Source organism: Girardinichthys multiradiatus, chromosome 3, assembly GCF_021462225.1.
Source record: "Girardinichthys multiradiatus isolate DD_20200921_A chromosome 3, DD_fGirMul_XY1, whole genome shotgun sequence".
Lineage (NCBI taxonomy): Eukaryota > Metazoa > Chordata > Actinopteri > Cyprinodontiformes > Goodeidae > Girardinichthys > Girardinichthys multiradiatus.
The window spans coordinates 29,777,123-29,797,349 of record NC_061796.1 but is presented as its reverse complement, the minus strand read 5'-3'; the positions used below and the strand labels follow the sequence as shown (position 1 = coordinate 29,797,349).

The 20,227-nt window shown below is 38.8% G+C and overlaps 3 protein-coding genes and 1 long non-coding RNA gene across 6 annotated transcripts in view; 1 reads left to right on the top strand and 3 right to left on the bottom strand.

Moving 5' to 3' along the window:
- Nucleotides 1-3,327: 3,327 nt before the first annotated feature.
- On the bottom strand, nucleotides 3,328-7,677 carry ube2s (ubiquitin-conjugating enzyme E2S). The gene is made up of 4 exons (XM_047361268.1): nucleotides 7,492-7,677; nucleotides 5,843-5,990; nucleotides 4,413-4,603; nucleotides 3,328-4,323 (listed from the first exon to the last, which is right to left on the bottom strand). Exons 1-4 carry the CDS (start codon nucleotides 7,492-7,494, stop codon nucleotides 3,955-3,957), a joined length of 711 nt encoding a protein of 236 aa, XP_047217224.1. The 5' UTR covers nucleotides 7,495-7,677; the 3' UTR covers nucleotides 3,328-3,954.
- Nucleotides 7,678-10,661: 2,984 nt separating this feature from the next.
- josd2 (Josephin domain containing 2) lies at nucleotides 10,662-17,455 on the top strand. Of its 2 annotated transcripts, none has more exons than XM_047361017.1 (5): nucleotides 10,662-10,919; nucleotides 11,146-11,283; nucleotides 13,287-13,412; nucleotides 15,398-15,592; nucleotides 15,774-17,455. In XM_047361017.1, exons 2-5 carry the CDS (start codon nucleotides 11,162-11,164, stop codon nucleotides 15,883-15,885), a joined length of 555 nt encoding a protein of 184 aa, XP_047216973.1. In that variant the 5' UTR covers nucleotides 10,662-10,919; nucleotides 11,146-11,161; the 3' UTR covers nucleotides 15,886-17,455. The 2 variants fall into 2 exon arrangements, with proteins under 2 accessions (XP_047216973.1, XP_047216972.1); XM_047361016.1 differs by having other exon boundaries at nucleotides 10,662-11,044.
- LOC124865692 lies at nucleotides 11,504-11,983 on the bottom strand. Its single transcript, XR_007037649.1, has 2 exons — nucleotides 11,749-11,983; nucleotides 11,504-11,662 (listed from the first exon to the last, which is right to left on the bottom strand). It is a non-coding gene; the product is annotated as an uncharacterized LOC124865692 (long non-coding RNA).
- A 50-nt stretch (nucleotides 17,456-17,505) lies between the features above and the next one.
- Nucleotides 17,506-20,227, bottom strand: part of ttyh1 (tweety family member 1) — a 35,378-nt gene continuing 32,656 nt past the window's right edge. For both annotated transcript variants that reach the window (XM_047361007.1, XM_047361008.1), the window contains exon 15: nucleotides 17,506-18,542. In XM_047361007.1, coding sequence (XP_047216963.1) covers nucleotides 18,459-18,542 — 84 coding nt within the window. In that variant the 3' untranslated portion in view covers nucleotides 17,506-18,458. The remainder of the gene's footprint in view (nucleotides 18,543-20,227) is intronic.

The following is a 20,227-nucleotide window of genomic DNA, read 5'->3' as shown; positions in this document are numbered from 1 at the left end:
GCATCACTTTGACATACTTTAAGGGGCATAGACCTGTATAAGATTCTCATGGTATAATTGCCGGTATCAAAAGATAAAATTGTACACTAAGTACCGGGTGGGCCCTTTTTACCTTCAGAACTGCCCTTATTCCTTATGGCAGACAGATACATCTAAATAAATCAGAAAAAATCTTTATTTCAGAAAGTGAAATCCATATATTATAAATATTCATTACACAGAGTGAAATATTTCAAGCGTTTATTTCTTGTAATTGGGATGAGTATGGCGTACACATAATAAAAACCCAAAAGTCAGGGTCTGAAAAAATTTGAATACCGTGGAAAAGTTAAATATTAGAAACTTGTAGTATCACACCCTTATCAGCTAATTAACTCAAAACACATGCAAAGGTTTTCTGAGGTCATAGGCTACACAATCAAGGGGAAGACAGATGTCCAGAAGACAGTCATTGACATCCTCCACAAGGAGAGTAAGCCACAAAAGGTCATTGCTAAAGAAGCTGGTTGTTCACAGAGTGTTGCATCCAAGCATATTCAAAGAAAGCTGGGTGGGAGGTAAAGGTAAGAAAAGGTGTCCCAGCACCAGGGGTAACTGCAGGCTTGAGAGGATTGTCAAGCAAAATCCATTCAAGAATTTGGTGGAGCTTCACAAGGAGTGGACTGAGGCTTGAGTGAGAGCATTAAGAGCACCTATGCACAGACCAGTCCTCCACACGGGCTACAAGCATCTTACCGGGACTAAGGAGATAAGGAACTTGACTGTTGCTCAGTGGTCCAAACTCCTCTTTTGAGATGAAAGTAAAGTTTCCATTTCATTTGTAAACCAAGGTCCCAGAGTCTGGAGAAAGAATGGAGAAGCACAGAATCAACACTGCTTGGGGTCCCGTCTGAAGCCTCCACAGTCAGTGATGATTTGGGGTCCACTTCTTCAGGTGGGGTTGGTCCACTGGGTTTTATCAATTCCACAGTCAACACAGTTTAACTACCAGAAAGGTTTAGAGCACTTCATGCTTCCTTCTGCTGACGCGCTTTATAGAGATCCTGATTACATTTTCCAGCTGGACTTGGTACCTGCCCACATGGCCAAAGGTATGTGTGGGCAGGGTCGACCGTGAGCCGATGGTGGCAACGATGGTAGGGCTTTGTCCTGTAACCAGCGGGTTGCTGCTTCAAACCTCCGCTTTGTCTGTCTCAGTCGTTGTGTCCTTGGGCAAGACACTTCCACTGCCTTGCCTTGTGTGGCAGCCTCAGGGCAGTGCAGCCTATCACTGTCAGTGTGTGAATGTGTGTATGAATAGGTGGATGACTGATTGCAGTGTAAAGCGATTTGGGGTCCTCGGACTTGTTAAAGTGCTGTACCAGTGCGGGCCATTTACCATTTACCAAAAGCTGCTTTAATGACCATGGTGTTACTGTGCTTGATTGGTCAGCTAACTGGCCTGACCTGAACCTCATAGAGAATCTATGGAGTATTGAGGAGGATGAGAGACACCAGACCCGACAAAGCAGATGACCTGAAGACCGCTATCAAAGCATCTTGGTTTCCATTACACCTCTGCAGAACCACAGGATGCCCAACAAAGTATTAATTGCATAGAAATGAACATACTTTTCAGAATCCTGACATTACTGTTTAAAATATTTTTTCATTAATCGTATGTCATATTCCAATTTGTCTAGATTCAACAAGGTGTTGGAAACATTGCTAAGGGATGTTGAATGGATGTTTTACTGACATGAATGCATCAGGCAATTACTGCAGATTTGGGAAATGCACATCAATGAATCTCCCTCAGATGTGCTCTATTAAATTGGCGACTGTGAAGGCTATTGGAGTACAGTGAACTCATTAAGTTCAAGAAATCAGTTTGAGTTGATTTGAGCTTTGTGACATGGTGCAGCAGACATAATAGACACTGTCAGCAACAATAATCAGGTAGGCTCAACTAGTGGTAAGGAACCATAACCTACACTGTTAAACCACCACCAGCAGCCTGAACTGTTAATACAAGGCAGAATAGATTTAGGTTTACGCCAAATTCTGAGCAGACCATCTAAATTTTGAAACGCATCAGACCAGGCAACATTTTTCCAGTCTCATATTGTCCAGTTTTATTGAGCATGAGTTAACTGCCTGAGAAGAGTGGCAACCTGTATGGTCTTCTGCTGCTGTAGCCCATCTGCTTTAAGAATTAACATGTTGCGGGTTTAGAGATAGTATTCTACATACCTTGGTTGCCTTTATCGTCCTCACAACCACTGCTAACAGGATCTGTTTGGACTTTTTCCAGAACATTCTCTGAAAAACCCCAATGGTTAAGCAATAAAATCCCAGGAGTTTCTAAAATACTTAGACCAGTAGCCTGGCATCACTGGCTATACTTCTTTATGCACTGTGTTAACAAGCAACTGAACAGGTGAGCCTAATAAAGTAACAAATAACTATACAAACTGCCTTCATTTAAATCAGCTTGCTTTTAAAAATGGTTATCTAAATCAGAGTGATTGGTGGTGTTCCTTTACATTCCCCACATTGAGTGTTCATGTTTTTCAACCTTAACATTTTCAAAACAGCTAAGTGAGTCTTTTCTGTAAATATGTAGGAAAAACATGGAGGGTCATTTTGCCTTTTCACCTTTTAATATCTTTCTAGGTCTTGCTCCTTCATACCAGTCTTTTTCAGGTACAAAAAAACAAAATGGCACCGGGCATTTTGTAAACAGTGGATCAATTTGTACCTGCATATATCTTGTGGTTTCCTTCTGATTCAAACCATAACTTTTTAACACCTCGGTGTACTTTGGCATTTTCAAATACGGTACTGTAAAACTATATACTCAGTAGTTTTACAGTAAAAAAAACAAAGACTCAATTTAATTTCACTGGTCGTATTTCAATGTTTTTTTTATTATTTCAAATAATTTTAAATGGTCACAAAATATCCACCAATCTGCCGATCCCATAACGGGAGTTTCACAAGCACCTTTTCAGAGCCTTTCAAGATAGGTGGGCCTCACATGCATTCAGAACGGAAAGATCAGCCTAACGCTGCCAGTGCTGTGGTTGAGGAAATTCAAGCAAACATGGACACCTTCTGTAGTTCCTGACTAAGCAAGTGCACTTACCGCTTTTGGGGAAGCATGGGTAGCAGAAGCTAACCATACCTCATCAAATGTAAAAACAAAAGATTTTATTTGGTTTTGTGTTTTTCATTAAAGTTAACTGACATCCAGTTTACCCTGCTCCCTCACAGCTGCTGCTCTACGCCTTCCTGCACAACCACGACACAGCCAAGTGTGGACATGTCAAGGATTTGAAAATACTGGACAGTGAAAATGTATTTATTAAAAAAACAAAAGAAGAAACAACAGACCTTCTATAATCCAATGTTAATTCTTCCATACCATTACCACCATGATATGAAAAATACAGTTTACAAAACTTTACTTCTGCGCAATAGTAACATTTATTTCCCGATAGTGAAACTGGGTACTTTATAGCAAATTTTCCATAAAAATCCTTTGAGCACAATTTGAAAACTTTGTCCTAGTTCAGACTCAAGAACAAGGCAAGCTGTGCAGTACACAGTACCACCACAGCAGCAAGAAACACTTTAAAAATACCTGATAAAGTCCAAAACAATAGGAATTATGTGTCATTAATAGACATTAAATGCCATATTTAAGTGATGTTCAGTCAGACTGGCTCAAAGGAAGAATACAGATAATTGGCATGATTCTGCTGCAAATCTGTATTCAGATGCTTTTCATAGTGTCGTCATCAGGTATGGAAGTAGTTAACAAACCTCTAGTGCCAATAGGATAAAACGTACTGGAGGCAAAACAGAGGTAAATAGGGACAGTCTAGAAAGAGTCAGAAAAAAACAGAACGATTCAATACTTATATTTACACTCACGCTCGCACTCATACACACAGAAACTCTGTTGAGGTGTTAAAGTCGCCTCAGTGCGCGCTTTTTATCTGCTTTCTTTTTCCCTGCTACATTACTGATGTTACTACTACTGTTGCTATTGCTGCTGGTGGTACTGGCTCCGTTTGCGCCATTGCCCAGAGCTGCTGGTACAGCTGCCACGCTAGGCCCCGCTCTTTTCAAAGGGTCACCAGCGTGCTTCTTTGGCTGTGGGCCTTCATTAGGGTCCTGAGGTGCCCCAGAGGTTCCACCTGGCCCACCCATTGCGTGGATTTCTGTGAGAAGACGGGCTCGGGACTCATACTCAGCATAGTCCTCTAAAAGCAGGCGCCCAGCCTCTTCATTTAGCGCCGATTCAGGGTTTGGATGAATGAGAAGACACTTGATGGTCTTTTTGGGGGAAAGGACAAAGGAAAGGTTTTAGAATCATGTCGATCACAGAAAATACATTCCAAAGCAAACTTAAAGGTGAACCTTACAAGTAAGACATGTCTGAGGCCGAGCTCTGCCTTCCAGTCCCTCTTCAACACGTTGACACAAATCTCTCCTTTGTGACCCACGTTGGGGTGAAAAATCTTGGTCAGGAAATACCCCTTGGGTGGAACAGCAGGGAAGTCCTTCCCGAGGACCAGTCGCATTCGGAAAATGCCGCCGGCAAATGGTGTTCCCTCTGTCAGAGTATAAATAATTCATCACATGAGCATGTATGTCATAACTGAGCCAAACTTATTCTGTACAAATTGTTAAACCCCCCCCCCAAAAAAAATAGGGTCACAGAGCTGCAGCTGAGTCAGCTAAGAAAAACAGAAGATATTAGATCAAACTCTGTAACAGGACACATTTAAACTGCAAATTATTACTAACTATAACCTTATAAAACACTTTACATTACCTAAAACAAATTGAATACATGGGCTATAATATCACTCTTTGCATCACTACCTAAAAAGTAATCTAATGCAGAGAAGGTGCTGTGTGAAGGAGCGAAATATCTGTTCAAGTCTCTGCCTCTTCTTGGTTAAAAACAACAAGGACCAAAAAAATAAATGCAGAGGCAATATGGAGGCCACTTACTGTGGTTCATCCATGCAATCTGACTCACCCAACACCAATTAAGTCCTTACATTATAAAAATAGGAGCAGAGTAATGATGGTATTCATTTTTAGAAATTGCAAACCCCAAAGTCATCCCCAGTGCTTCATGCTGTGTTTCACAAAATGTCTGCAAAACAAAAACATTCAGTGCAGTGCTCTTCTTTCGCACCAGACAGACAGACAGATACTTAATATTCTTTTAATGGATTGAACAGTGCTCCAGTAGATATTCGAAGCTTTATGATCTAACCCTGCTTTAAACTTCGCTCCAACCTCATTCCTTGACCTGTCTGGTTTCCTCCTTGTTCTTCATGATGTCGTTTGTTCTCTAATCTTCTGTAACAAACCTCTGAAGCCTTTGCTGAACAGCTTGATTTATACTGAGATTAAATTAGTCACGTGTGGACTCTATTCAGTAATTTAGTGACATAATTCCATGCATTGGTTTTCGAATGGCATACATTGAATTTTTTGGTTGTAAAGTCACAAATTTTGAAAGGGTTAAAGGGGTACGAATATGTTTGCAAAACACTGTCGTTTTTGTCGTCTAAGTTCCCAATCCAAACTTTAAAATTAACACATTACACAACAATTCTAGTTACTTCTACTAGGTTTAATTTGCATTTAAGTGCATGTTTCTGCACATTATCCAAACTGTTGTATGGTGCACAATGTAAATAAGCTGATGACTACCTTAAAATAGGAAGTGCTACATAAATTCCAAAGAAATAAACAAATAAATGCAAAGACACAGATCCTATTACTGTGGAGAGCCTGGTGTAAGCCAGTGCTAGCTACACTGCACAAACTTTACCTGGTCCTTCGATAGACGTGTGAAGTTCAGTTATATCTTCCTCACTGGGATAGATCTTGATGCCCTCAGGCGGGTCTGCGGCCAAAGCTGAAACTTCTTTGTAGACCAGGCGCAGAACGTGAGGGGGCAAATTCTCTACATTAGAGTTCTGAAGAGAGAGATTATGAAACCTTTAACAAACAAGAAGTTGTATAAAAAGACCTCTAAAGAACTTCTAACCTAGCTGGGCAGGTGGTAAGATTGGGCAATATCATATAGTTTAGAATAAACAGGGGAAACCATTTAAAGTGACAAATTATCATCCTGTGATAACACCACTAAACCCAACTGATGACATTTGCAAACCTCAAAAACAGATGATATACTTGAATTGTTACTTTTAAAGTTTGAACCATGAAAAAGAGCATAATGTAAAGCATGAAGACATATAGAAATGCCGGGTTTATTTAAAACAGGACAGAACATAATAAGTCATGTCAACCAGTACATTGTGATGGGCGATATGGACAGGAAAATGCAGTAACTGACTGATTAATGACAATAAATTGGACCAGGAAAATACTTTTTTTTTTTTTTGTGTGTGTTACTTTAGCACTAACGCAGAACAAAAAAGTTTTCTACAGATTCCTAGGCTGTCTTGAATTTAACAGAAAATGAAGGAATTACAAATGTATCCCTATTTATGCATTACAACATATGGCTCTAAATTGTGAAGAATGTGGTTAAAAGTACAATCAGATGAAAAACAGCGGAAGTTATTTGATGCATTTAATGAATAGGGAAACAATCTGATTTTTCAGCGCTCAAGTACCAATCCGAGAAAGAAAATAGCCATCTCTGATGTGGCTGTTGGTTGATTTGAGCAAATGTAGTTAAAATGTCCACTAGACATCGTAAAATAAAGTCGATCTTAATGGAAGATGTAACAGTTTGCTCTTTAAAGCTGGCACATTTTTGGTACATGAAAACACTTACTGCTAAGAAGTAAAAACATTTTCCCGAAACCTCTGTTTATAAGACAGATTATTCTCTAAACTGCATATTTTGCGATACTGTCCAATGGTTTTACCTAACTAAAAATGTATTTCCATTGATTGTTGAAGCACTTGAAAAAGACAAATCCAACTCAATCGTGAAAAAGAAATCTATCACCATCATTTCATTACACTCGTTTTCCTCAAGCACTATTTTGTTAATAGAGTATGGCTGCAGCATCGGTTTTTACACAGCATAGTTACAACTAAACTTGGATATAGTTTTACCTCTATCATGTTTAGACAACTGTTCTTATAAGAGTAAAAAGAACGTTCTCTCTTTTTTTGACGCTGGTCTATTATTAAAAAAAACACATTAAACCCATCTTTAAAAGTAAAATGTCTGTAAGGTTTTCTAGTGAACATCTAACAAAGTTAATTATTGGAAACGGTTAGCATTACAAACCTAGCTTAGGACAGTTAGTATCGAGACTTACCAGCTGGAAAACCATTATTCTTGTCGTAACACGAATTGACTAAATGAACGAGTTATCTTATTAATAATAATTTAACAAAACAAATTAAAAATTATAAATTCAGAAGAGCCTTCGACGAGTAAATGTCGGATCAAGCTAGCAGCTAACTGTTAGCAATAGACTCGGTCAACAATCTTACCATCTTCGAGAAGGACGATGAATGTATGGCTTTTGTCAGATATAAAGAATATTTTCTATTATTTTTTTATAAAAGGCGAACTATCGCAGATGAAAACTTAGCCCGATCTCGTAGGTTATTGTTTTTCCTTTTCTATACGTTGACACAGGAACTAAAATACGTTCTACAGTTTAACCTACCACCGTTGACCAATGAAAGGCTTGGTTGCGAGATACGTCAGAAAGGCTTAGCCAATCACGGTACAACATTCTAGTTTCATCGTAGAGAACGGTCCTATCAGCGTCACAAAGTTAGAATCATGAGTGATACTCCCCAGTCATTGGTTCTTTTGAAAAAACTCAGAAACGCAGATCAATATTGGATCCGCATCATTTAAACGCCAGCATAGGGTAGCGGCGCCAAGAGAATCTGAAGGGTGGAGTCTCCAGACCCACACTTGAGAGGCCAGGGCACCAGTCACATTCTATGGCCAGGACAAACACATTGGCTTTAAAGCCAAGCAGCAGTATCCTACTTATACCCTTAAAGCAGGCATTCTACGGTGGTTTAAAATGAGCAGCAATTACTCGTAGTATTTATTTTACGTGTTTTTACATTTTGATTGCTCATACAAACAAGAGACCCGTTTCAATGCTGTGTTGTATTTGCATCAGAAGTCAGAACTTGGAGGTAAAAATTATGTCACACATATTTGAAAACCATAAAGATTTGCTAACATTTGTTTTTAAATGCTAACTAATGTGAGCAATACAAACTAATAACAATGAATTCCTCAGAAATGTATGCATTCAAACACCTAAAGAACGTGTTCACATATAGATGTTAAACACTATTGTGTGTGCAGCTGATTTAAGTAGTAGTAAACTGTTTTTCATTTATAACATTTTGTAATTGAGGCAATCCCATAGGATTTTACAGCCTGGGCTGCTCAAGGATCTCTGAAAAACTAATTCTCGTTGAACTATGCAGACTGAAAACTTAGAAATTCCAATTGTGCACAAATGGACCACATTCATACACTAAATGGTATGTTCTATAACCTACCATGGGGCTCTTTCCCACATATTCATCTTCTTTTATGCCACACTCTGATGTACTGCTGTAACACTCACTTGTGGTCTCATTTTACCAGAGAACAGCCGGGATTTCCTCTCCCTTACTATCCACCTTCATGTCTGTGGAGATAAGATAAACACGGGTCCTTGTCCAGCTATACTTGCCACAATTTCAGTTGTTTAAAACTTGTTATTGTTGCTCTGGCTGTAGATACGAGCAAGTTCATTTGAGGCGTTATTTTCTTGTAGCCATATGCTTTTATTTGAAGATTACCATACATCGACTTAAATGAATCGCAATGTTTTCTTGCCTTTCCCATTTTGAATGGAGGCAAAGAGAAATGGGTTTTGGTGCTACACAGGAATTTAACTTTGGTTCCACTTTGCTCTCAATAAAGACATTTTAAATACAAATAAATAAGAAGGGGAAAAAGTTTCTTGTTTTTTTTGTAAATATTTATAAGCGTTCATCAGAGATGCAGACTTGAGAAAGAAACTGTTTCTATGGCGGCTGGTTTTCGTGAATAGAGCTCTGTAAAGCCAGCCTGAAGGTAAAAGTTGGTATCCAGGATGTGTGGTGTCTGCAGAGATTTGGGCTGCCCTTTTCCTCACCCTAGACATGTTTGTTTCACGGTGTAAGCTGAATGACACAAACAGTTACGCATATAATGAGCCCTTTTCTCCACATCTGCGGTCTGACAGGTCACAAATATTTTCTATTGTGCTTGTAGGGTTTTGTGATGCATTTTCAACCTTTCAAGAGGCATAAAAGTTTAACATCCCATGTTATTTTTTATTTTCACACTCCTGTCCATTTGTGTTTTTCTACTCATAAGTATTTTTACTCCACTAGCAACATTTTTTGAATAACTTTTATTCTGTCAAATAAAGCTCCTAATAACCATACACAGAGGATATTTACTTCATGGCAGTTGGATATGAGGGATATGAGCACTACAAGAGTGAGTTAAATGATAGTCATGAGGCAGATATTTTTCTCGTTTATTTTTCGGATTTTTCATCCTGCTCTATCTGGGTGTCTTGGCACTCATTAAAGGTAGCTGAGGTCCATTTCCATACCGTACCAAAGGTTCCAGTGTTTCATAATCTTATCCAACAGTCCCGCAGTAAGTCTTTCTGCCATGAAAAGGTGAAACTGGCAGACCGCCATCATAAAAGGAAAGTACATTGCCTTTAAATTCTAAGGTTTTACACCTTTTGTTTCTTTTTTGGGGTTTTAGGGTGTCCATCAAAATAGTGTTTATGATACTTGACTTTTTTAGCTTTTTATTCTACAACCTTATTGAAAATGAATTCAATTCATTTTTTTAATCAAAATTCTGCACGCAATACCTCATGACAAAAGTCAGTCAGTCAGTCAGTCATTTTCTATACTGCTTATTCCATAGTGGGTCGCAGGAAAGCTGGTGCTTATCTCCAGCAGTCCAGTCCATCGCAGGGCAACACACAAACAACCAGGCACACACTCATTCACACACCTAAGGGCAATTTAGAGAGACTAATTAACCTAACAGGCATGTCTTTGGACTGTGGGAGGAAGCCGGAGTACCCGGTGAGAACCCATACATGCAGAGGGACTCCATGAAGAAAGAACCCCGGCCGGGAGTCGAACCCAGGACCTTATGACAAAAGTAAAAAGGCAATTCGATTTTTAGGTAAATAAATAAAAAACAAAAAAATAAAAATAAAACTAACACAAGAAGTTGTCTGTATCCTTCCTCCTTCCATGTGCTTTCACACAATCTGGTCTCTGAGGTCTGCAGACAATTCCTGGGACTTTGCTGCTCGGTTTTGTTCTGAAATCCATTGCCGACTGTTAGACATCCAGACAAGTGTGTTCCATTCCAAATCATATCCAATCAGCTGAATTTAGCACAGATGGACTCCAGTCAAGTTGTAAAAACATCTGAAGGATGCACCTCAAAAACAGTTGTCTGAAGACCTGTGCTTTCACACAATCTTATAAAACTCATACTTTGTTGGGTGCTTAATTATGTATAGAAATAGAATATTTCCTCAAACCTGTGGTTGTTTTCCAACTAGTCACAATCTTTCATTAACAAGGCTCACCACAAGAGGGCAGTACAGCATAGTATCACTGTCTTTAGAGTTGCTGGAGGTGGTTTAAGATCTGTGTGTGCAGCGCCAGCCTAAGACCTAAGTTGGCTTCAACGACAGTTTTTATTTAGTTTTTATTCCAGGGGGTTAAACCGACTCACCAACACGGAGGGAGCTTATTTTGTCGCTGTGTAAGGGGGTGCGACAGCCTCTCAACAGCAGCAGCATCACAACAACAGGACCACTTCCGGGTTCAGACTGTACCATCATTTAAAGGGTTTGCTTTATCAGCAGGTCAGTGGCGTCATTTGGCTTTTGTTGAAAAATAATAGTTCACTCTGCTGCTGTTTTCCTGGCGGTCAGCAGTCGAAATAAGACAGTATAATCAGCGGGCTGTCACAGTTACCCTCCCTGCCAGGGTAAGCAGATGCTAACTAGCATGAGAGGAGCTTTAACGTGTTACTCGTTTCGATAAGGTTACTTTTTATTTTTATTTTTATTTATTTTTTAACTTTCTCAGTGTTTGAGGACTTAGTATGAGTGACGGGGAGGTGTTTCACGAGAAGCAGCGCTTGGAGCTGTGCGCCATACATGCGCTCAACAACGTGCTTCAGGAGCGGGTGTTCACCAAGGAGACAGCCGATGACATCTGTAAACGGTAACGTTAAAGCAGTGACGCCAACAAACCCAATCACTTACACTGACATAAGGACAAGTAATCACAACAAATATCTGAGCTCAGTTATTGTTAATGACTGTTTTTTTTTTTTTTTTTTTTTTCTTTATCAGCAGGGTCTTTGCAGTTGGCAAGAATAACAAAACAACATTAGGAAAGTAAAAGACATCAGTATTATAAAGCAACAAATAAACTCGAGCTGTCAAATTGTGTTCGAGTTTATTCTCACGAGAAACGCTGGATGCGTAATAGAAACGAGACATTTTTAAATATAACAAATCAGGAACAGCTGGTATCCAAAGAGTCTCAGAGCATCTCCAGGGTCCCATCCATCCTGTAGATTTTAGCCATGTGTTATACCCTGACCAAAATGAGCATGAAAGTCATTTCTAAAAACACATACTGATCATAAACAAGATTTTTTGTGTGGATATTCTCAACACTGACCTGACAAAGTTGAACTGTTTGGGCGATGTGTGTCCCATTACGCCTGGCAGAAAATTAACACAAAACAGACCATACTGAGATCAAACAATGTGCTGGTCTATAATGGTCTGGGCTGCTCTGCTACTTCACCGTTCCCAGCATGATGTTGTTTTGTCAACTTGTTTCTTCTTTGTGCTGAGGTTTTTTTGCAATCTCAAACTGTATCCTGCTAAGGATAAAGTGTGAAATATGATTTTTTCCCTCTACTTTCCTAATGTGGCCTCTTTTCTCATCTAACAAGGGCAGCGCCTGTGAGTGGGCAGCAAAGCCTCGGTGACCCGTCCCCTCATTGTCTTGTGTCATGATGTATGTTTGGATGGGTTGTATTGGAATTCTAATTTCCCCTCGGGGATCAATAAAGTATCTTTGAATTGAATTTGAATTGAATGACCTGGATGACTTGCCACAATTGATGGAAACATGAATTATGCTCTATACCAATCATTTAGTGACCTTAAGCTTATACGCACTTGGGTTATGCCGAAAATATGATCCAAAGCACACCAAGTCCAACTCTGATTAGCTAAAAAATGTTTTGTAGTTGCTTAATCAAAGTCTGGGCATAAATCCATTTGATATGCTGTGGCTTGACCTCAAACAGGCTGTTCATTCTCGAAAGTCATCTGATGTGCCTGAATTAAAACAATTTTGCAAAGAGGAGTGGGTCAAAATACCCCCACATTAATGTAAAAAACGGATTGTCAGATATCGTGAACAGTTGTTGCCACCAGGGGTGGAGCAACCCGTTATAAGGTTTATGGGTGATTTCTTTTCACGTACTTTCAGGTTGGTTTGGATAGCTGTATTCCTGTAATAAATAAAATCATCATTTGGAAACTAAATTTTTGGATTTACTCTGGCTATTTTCTTTTATGATCTGAAACATTAAAGCGTGCCACTAAAAAGCAAAAACGGGAGAAATCTATTCGGTGAATCCTTGAGTCTGTATTTGTTGACATAAAAAGACAAGGCTTGTCATAATTAAGGTGACAGACAATAAAACATTTTTACCCACTTTAACAGTAGAACAGGCCCAGTTCATTGTGTTTCCCAGTTAATCAACAGTTTAACGTTAAAGGCTCTACCTCTGGACAACAAGCAGAGAGTAAGATAGGTGACGGCCTTTCAAATGATTAAAATACCAGCCCACCTTCTCTACAAAAAGGGACAAAGCCTTTATACATACAAAACAAACCACAATGTTTGCTAAAATGGATTTCCAACATTTCAGACAAAGTCATCATTAAGAAATGTAAGAGAAACCTTCAGGGGAAACAACAGTGGTGCTGCTTCGCACAAATAAAGCCATTGTGTCTAGAGAAACCACTGCTGACATTGTTAGCCTTTAGCCTGAATGAACATGACTCATAATTTGTCATGTTCTTGTTGGGTTTTTAAATATAACACGTAATTTAAGAAGTAAAGGAAATAAAAACACTTTTCAACGATTTAAACCTAAGCAGTGTTAAAAAAAAGTGTATAACTTTCCTTCTTCCCAGGTTGGCTCCACAGTGTGTGGTAAACCCCCATCGGTCAGTATTAGGCACAGGAAACTATGACGTCAACGTGATTATGGCGGCATTACAGAGCAGGGACCTGGCCGCAGTGTGGTGGGATAAACGCAGGTGAGTGGTAAAGTTGTGTTAAAATGTCTTTCTGCATGAGCAACCCATCTCTATATTATAGCGCTTTGCACACGTTTTCATGCCCTGTTAAACATTTTTACGTCATAACCACAAATCTCAGGGTGTTTTATTGGCATTTTATGTGATAGACCAACACAAAGTAGCTCGAGATCAAGGTAAACTTTATTGCCCCCAAGAGGAAATGTGTTTTGCAGCAAAGACAACTATGACTGACGCAAAAATAATAACCTCAACATTAAAGATACGGTCAGGATACAAACATAGGCTGTTACGTCTCTATATGGGCCTATCAGGTCAAATTATTAATGAGGTTGACTCTTAACACCAACAAATGAACATATGTGCCTTTTAGTATTGCACTTTATTACCATGTATCTGCGAGCCAATGGCAGCAACGTATAATTATAGTAAAGAGGGTGGATTGGGTCAGCAAGGATAGCTTTAGACTTCCTTTGAAATTTTGCCATTTCCGATAAAAATATTTACACTCGTGAGCCTTTGCACAGACCGAATCCGCCTCAAAGGTCAGGCGGTTGTTGATAATTGTACTGAGCTGTTTGTGATGTTGAACAGTGTTAACAGTCTGTCCATGGATAAAAACTGGAGGGCATGGTGGAGGCTTCTTTCCTAAATCAATTAGCTTTTCTTTGGTTTTTGAGACATTCATCTCATAACAGCCAATGAAATCCTTCACCACAGAACCATGGTCAGAGTCCTGGTCATCAAGCAGAGACGATGAAAGAGTCATCGGCAAACTTTATGATGTTTCTGCCCTCATGTTGACTCTGGCTGCCATTGGTGCATAAAATGAATGAAAGAGGTGAAAGGACACAGCCCTGAGGGGAACCAGTGGAAGATAAAAGCATATCAGATAAAACACCAGTAACCCTCACCCTCTGGGAGTCTGATAGCTAAAACATCAATTTACAACCAAACTAGCACAAAATTGTAAATTGAAATGAAAATGATACATGGTGACTCTGACTAGAGGAATATGCTTCAATCTAAACCTTTCCATCAGTTTCTGGTTGGACTGTGTTTATGGTTGTCCTCCTGCAAACTGAACCCCTGCCTCAGTCTCAAAAAACAGATTCTAACAGGTTTCTTCAAGGATTGCCCCGTATTTAGCTCCATCCATTTGTTTTTCTACCAACCCTATTCAGCTTCCCTGTCTTTGATGAGACACCTGAATGCAGCATGAATGCTGCGTTTAGGTACAGCGGAGGCACTAGGTTGTTGAAATATCAAAACAACAGAAAGAGATTTGATCATATTTATTCTCAAATATGGGCACAGTGTTCAAGGGGTCTTATTGTTGAAAAATCTTTCTATCCAGGCATTGGGTCTGCCTGCTTATACTACTTTATATCAATCAAATCAAATCTCCAGTCAGGTCTATACTTTCCACTTTTTTAATTTTTAGAACATCATAAAATCAAATAAATTTCAGAAATTGTAAAACATTCTTTTATTGCTGGCCAATCTAAAAAATGCATTTATTTTGATCTATTTTTTGACTGAAGCGAATGGAAATTGTACCGAACCATAATTTTTCTGTGCCGTTACACTCCTACTTTTAATAATTTACTAATTAAGTGACTTCTGAAGGCGGATGGTTGTAGTAGATTTTGTTTAGCGGTACCAGAGCAAAGCAGGGCTGAATACACATGCACACCACACTTTTCAGATTTTGATTTATTTAATTTTTCTTCTAGATCACAGTTATGCACTACTTTGTGTTGGTCAGTCACATAAACACCCAATAAATTACAAGGAGTCTGTGGTTGTAATGTGACAAAATCTGGAGAAGTTCAGGAGATATTAGTTCAAACCCATTTGTGTTGTTTATAAGTGGAGCTAAAGATGCTTAATACATGAAGAAGTCTTCTAGAATCATCTGAACTAAGAATATTTACAGAAAGTTTTTATTTGTCGCTGTCTTTTTTTTTTTTTTAAACCTACAGGACAGTCCAGAGTCTCTGCATGTCAAAAGTCCATGGTTACATTCTCAACGTTCCCTCCCGAGTCTCTTTGGGCATCGTGTCCCTCCCGGTACGGCGGCGGCACTGGCTCGCGGTTCGGCAAGTTAACGGACAGTACTACAACCTGGACTCTAAACTGAAGAGTCCCGCCTGCATCGGGGGAGAAGCAGAGCTACGGTAGGAATGTGGTCCCGCTCTGGATTACATCAAATCTTGGCTCTTGTGCCTTGCCTGAACTCCGTCTCAGTGAGCGAGTCATTCCCATGCGAGCGGTCACATGGTGGTTACTTCACTCTTTTGTTTTGCTTCTGGACTCGGTACTCTTTTTGTAATATTTTCCTTTCTCGCTTTCTTGCAGCACATTTCTCAGCGAGCAGCTTTCCCAGGATGTGGCAGAGATGCTCCTGGTGGTGCAACGAGAGGTGGAGGAGGACGGTTCGTGGTTAAACCCCGACAGCCCAAACGAGTGATCCACTTTTGCGTTGAAAAACAAAAGTCCTCGGGGAAAATAACAGACTTTTAGTTTTTTTAAACAATACATTAAAGAAATTTCTTCAGGGAATGCACTAAATTACACGTAACATCCACACTGACACATAAAGGAAAATCCAAAGAGAAGCAGAGGGTGAAGTTTACTCCTGCTAATGAAGATGTTTCTGATTGTAACAGCTGTTGAAGCTTTCATTCTGGTATGAACCATGTCATTCTCATAGTACATTAGCCTTAAAACAAGGAAGGAGCCGAAGTGGAGCGAGTTTGAGACAAATGGGAACATATTCAAACTGACTGAACCGTTTGCGGTTTTACTTCCAGGTTGTGTTAATGATTGATCAGCTGTATTAATGGAAACTAAGTTACTGAAATATGAAGATAAATGTGTTCTGGGGTGACTGATTTGATTTAGTTTTGGTCATACGAGGATGTTTTGGTGAAGCAATTGCATTGGGTCTTTTTTCCCTCTTTGTCGTTAACCTTCTATGCACTGCAGAGTGAGATTTGTGAGGTGTAAATGTGTTTGTGCTCCTAGAGGCACATACGGCAGGATGGCTGAACTATGAAGCAGGATCTCTAGCTATAAATCTGAAAACGGGAGTTTACGTCGTCACAAAGGTGGATCATGTCTGCTCTGGTAACCTAAGCTGTAGGCAACCCTGGTTGATTTTATTTGGGATAAAATCAACACACATGATTGCATCTGGGTCAATCAAGTTTAGTGGAAAACGAAGGGAAAAAAGCTACTTTTTCTACTAAATGAAAGAGTGTTTTGTTTTCACGACAAAAATATCTAGATTTTTATCAGAGAGAACAGCTCATTAAAGTATTGAATTAGTTATTTGAAACTTTATTGCAGATTTTCTTGTGGATTTAGGTCTCCTTTGCTGTACTGTTGCATAAGAAATCAGTTGATAAATTTTTTGGGACACTGGGGTTCCAGCAGTTTCTAGTTCAATTTAGGCCTGGTTCTTTGTTGGTTTCTTGTTCTCATATTAAAATACTTGGGCTGTACACTACCGTATTTTAACCCTAAACACTTGGTTTTCACAGTGGCGTTCCCGCACAGATCCATGTCTCAATTAGGAAAACGTGGTTCGGCAGGATGAAAGCCAGCGTTGTCGCACAGCTTTGCAGGACTGATGTTATTGAGCTAGAACAAATGAATGCTCTTGAGTTTTAAGCCTGCTTCATAGTTCCCAGGCGTGTCCTCATCAAAATGAACACCTTACCTCTTTGTTTTTTTTAATAAGATGTTATAATAAAGGTTAATCTTAACCTGCGGTAAAGCAGACAACAGCAGAAGACTACTTTGTGTTCATTTTGATGAGTTACAAAATAAATTAAGGTCATTTTCAACTATCCTCAACAAATGCAAAAACAAAACACTTTTTCTGAGTGTTTGCTGTATTTATTTTTGTATTTCTGTCTTGCCTGTTGAACTATGCATATCCTGATGGACACTAGTGACTAATCCTAAACGTGAACCTTGAGTTCCTATTGTTGATGCTTATTTATAATAATAAAAACATGGACCTCTTGTTTTAATTTATTGCAAAGCAAGCTCTGTTTTGTCTTTACCCCACAAAAAAAGACTGTTTACAGGTTATTGAAGTTATTTTTATTTATATTAGACTCTCGAGTGTAAAAGGATGCCATTCAAAAGGAGCATTAATAACCATACAAACTCAATTAACAGGGTCAGTTGGCAGGGAAGGGGGGATTCAATGAACTCTCAAACCATACCATATATACACAAAACATCTTGGAGAGATCCCAAAAACCCAATGCTGTACATAGTTATTGCTTGTTACGGTAGAGCTACTGCAGCACCAGTAGCGAGGGTCATATTGCCATGTACCTGCTGCTGTTTGCGTGGGATTTGTAGTTTTTCCACTCCCAGGACTTGAGTGGCAGTTGTAGTTCTTCATTAAACAAGGTAGAGTTTTTCCTCTTTTTTTGTTTCCCCCTTTTAGGCAAAGGTTCATGAATACTGAGATATGGTCGACATTGAAATATACAGAGTAGTATCATTAAGTAGTACAAGGAAAATACAGAATTGCCACCTATAAAAAGTAATAATTATAATAATAAAAATATATACCAAGTGAAGGAACTGCATAACCATTCACAAAAAAATGAGTTGTTTTGCTACAAGCCAGTGTTTTTTTTTCTTTTTTTCTACACAATATTCATATAAAAACATGAAAAAAAACAGGTGGTACAGATACATGTAAGAATATAAAACTACGTTTGTAGCATTAATACCATTCAGACTGGCCTCGTCACTGTTCACAGTTTACACACGTCGACAAACAAGGGGGAAAGTAGACCATGAGGCGTCGATTCATAGCTTTGTACCAACAACCAGCAGCCAGTTACCTCAGCAGTCCCTTCCTTTTAAGTGCTTTTAATATTTTTCAGTGGTACTGATTCACATCTAGCATTCACTTTATTTAGATTAGTTTGTTTTTCATTTGATTAAAGTGTCCGTTCATATGAAAACTAAACATTTTTTTCTATACAATTTCTAGCAAAAAAAAAAACAGAATTAGCGTGAATACAGGTTCCTCGAATGGGAGGGGTTGGGGTGTGATTGATTTCCCCCGTATCCAGTCAGCATGCTGGGAGAGTACTGCACTTCCACAAAAGGGCAGGTCGTGATGGTCCAGAAATGTCATACAGAAGACAAATTAGAGAAAAACATTTATTAATCAGACATGTGGAGATAAATGCATCAAAGGTTGCAATGGTAAGTCTGGTGGCTATACAGACATCTAATACATGTTAAACATCTTTAAATCATCTTAAAATATCACCAAAGTACTTCTACTGTACCACAACTACTGCATCCTTACTAGCACACAAGCAACAAGGTTAAATGGATTTGTTGTGTTTTTCAAAAGACCTAAATCTTTGAAATTCACCTAACAAAAACGAAGAGAGCAGCCTGATCTGCACAAGACATGAATTTAACACTAAAACATTAGAACTAACTGGATTAACTTGATATCTGGCTCATTAAACATAAATGCATCATCAATGATGTCATATGTCGTTTGTACGACTGCACCAGTGACATCATAGGTGCCGGCTTAGCATTGAGGATCTGTGAACAAGAAGTGGTTGAATTTATTATAAACTGTCCAGGAGGACTACCTCCTAAACTTAAATCTAGCCAGAATTATACCGGGAGTTTGTTGACGGTAGATGAGGTGCAACTTGGAAAGGGGCTTTTAACCAAATTTTAGTGGGGTTGTATCTATATATATTTGAACATGTATGTGATATTTTGTTGAGCGATAAATAAATGTAAATTTGTCCAGCAAATTCATTTTGTTTTTTACAATTACCTGGTATTTTTGTTGTATTATATTCTGTGTTGTGTGACATTCAGCTTTACTCTTGGACCCCAAATGCTTCATGAAAACAACAGCTTTGACTAAAAAGGACCGGCAGGGATCATGAAATATAATTAACACATCTCGATAAGAAAACATTTAAATAGAAAAAAAAAAATTAGGTTTAAAAGTTTCTTTTTTATTTTTGCATGTCTGTAGGCACTATGATAGGAGTGAAAATCCAAGACTACCGTTAGTTTAAAGTTAGACGGTGTGTTACAGTGGCAGTAAGGAATCAGCTAGTGACAAGAATGGTCTGATTTTCCACTTTATTGGCCCTCATCAGTGATCAGGTATGACACTCAAAAACTGGATCTTTTCCGATCAGTAAATGCACCATACGCAAACGCTAACAGAGCATGCTGGCAACAGCGCTCAGATATAGAAGCTGTTTCTGAGTGACAAAAGGCTGCGAGCGCAAGACATTCAGCGGATAACAGGAAGGCTGAATGGAGTACAGCAAAGTTAGTCTGTTTAATCATTTTCAGCTTCCAGCTTCTGTCAGTCATCGAAGATGCTGGATTTGGATTTGGCAGCCTTTTAAAAATCATAAGTTAAGTTAAAGATCTACCTACTCTAAGAAATAGACACTTAGACTTTGCTTTTAGTAATGCCACCTGTGCTAATTGGGCTAATTCCTAATATAAGATGCTGAAGACATCCTAAAATGTTACTTCCCTCATAGTTTTGTCATTGTTTAAAAATAATAGTAAAACCGTGTTTCATGGTGACTGCTCTTAAACACACAATGTGACGGCGTCTCTGCTCCAGATGTAAATAATTATCATAGAATCAATGTTTAAATGTTTTTGAATGTGGCTTTTCCATATAGTATTTTATAATATAGTTCTTAAAGAGAAATAAAGCTTAAATCAGTACAAGGAGGTCAAAGTTAAAAGAAAACACAAACTGGCCACAA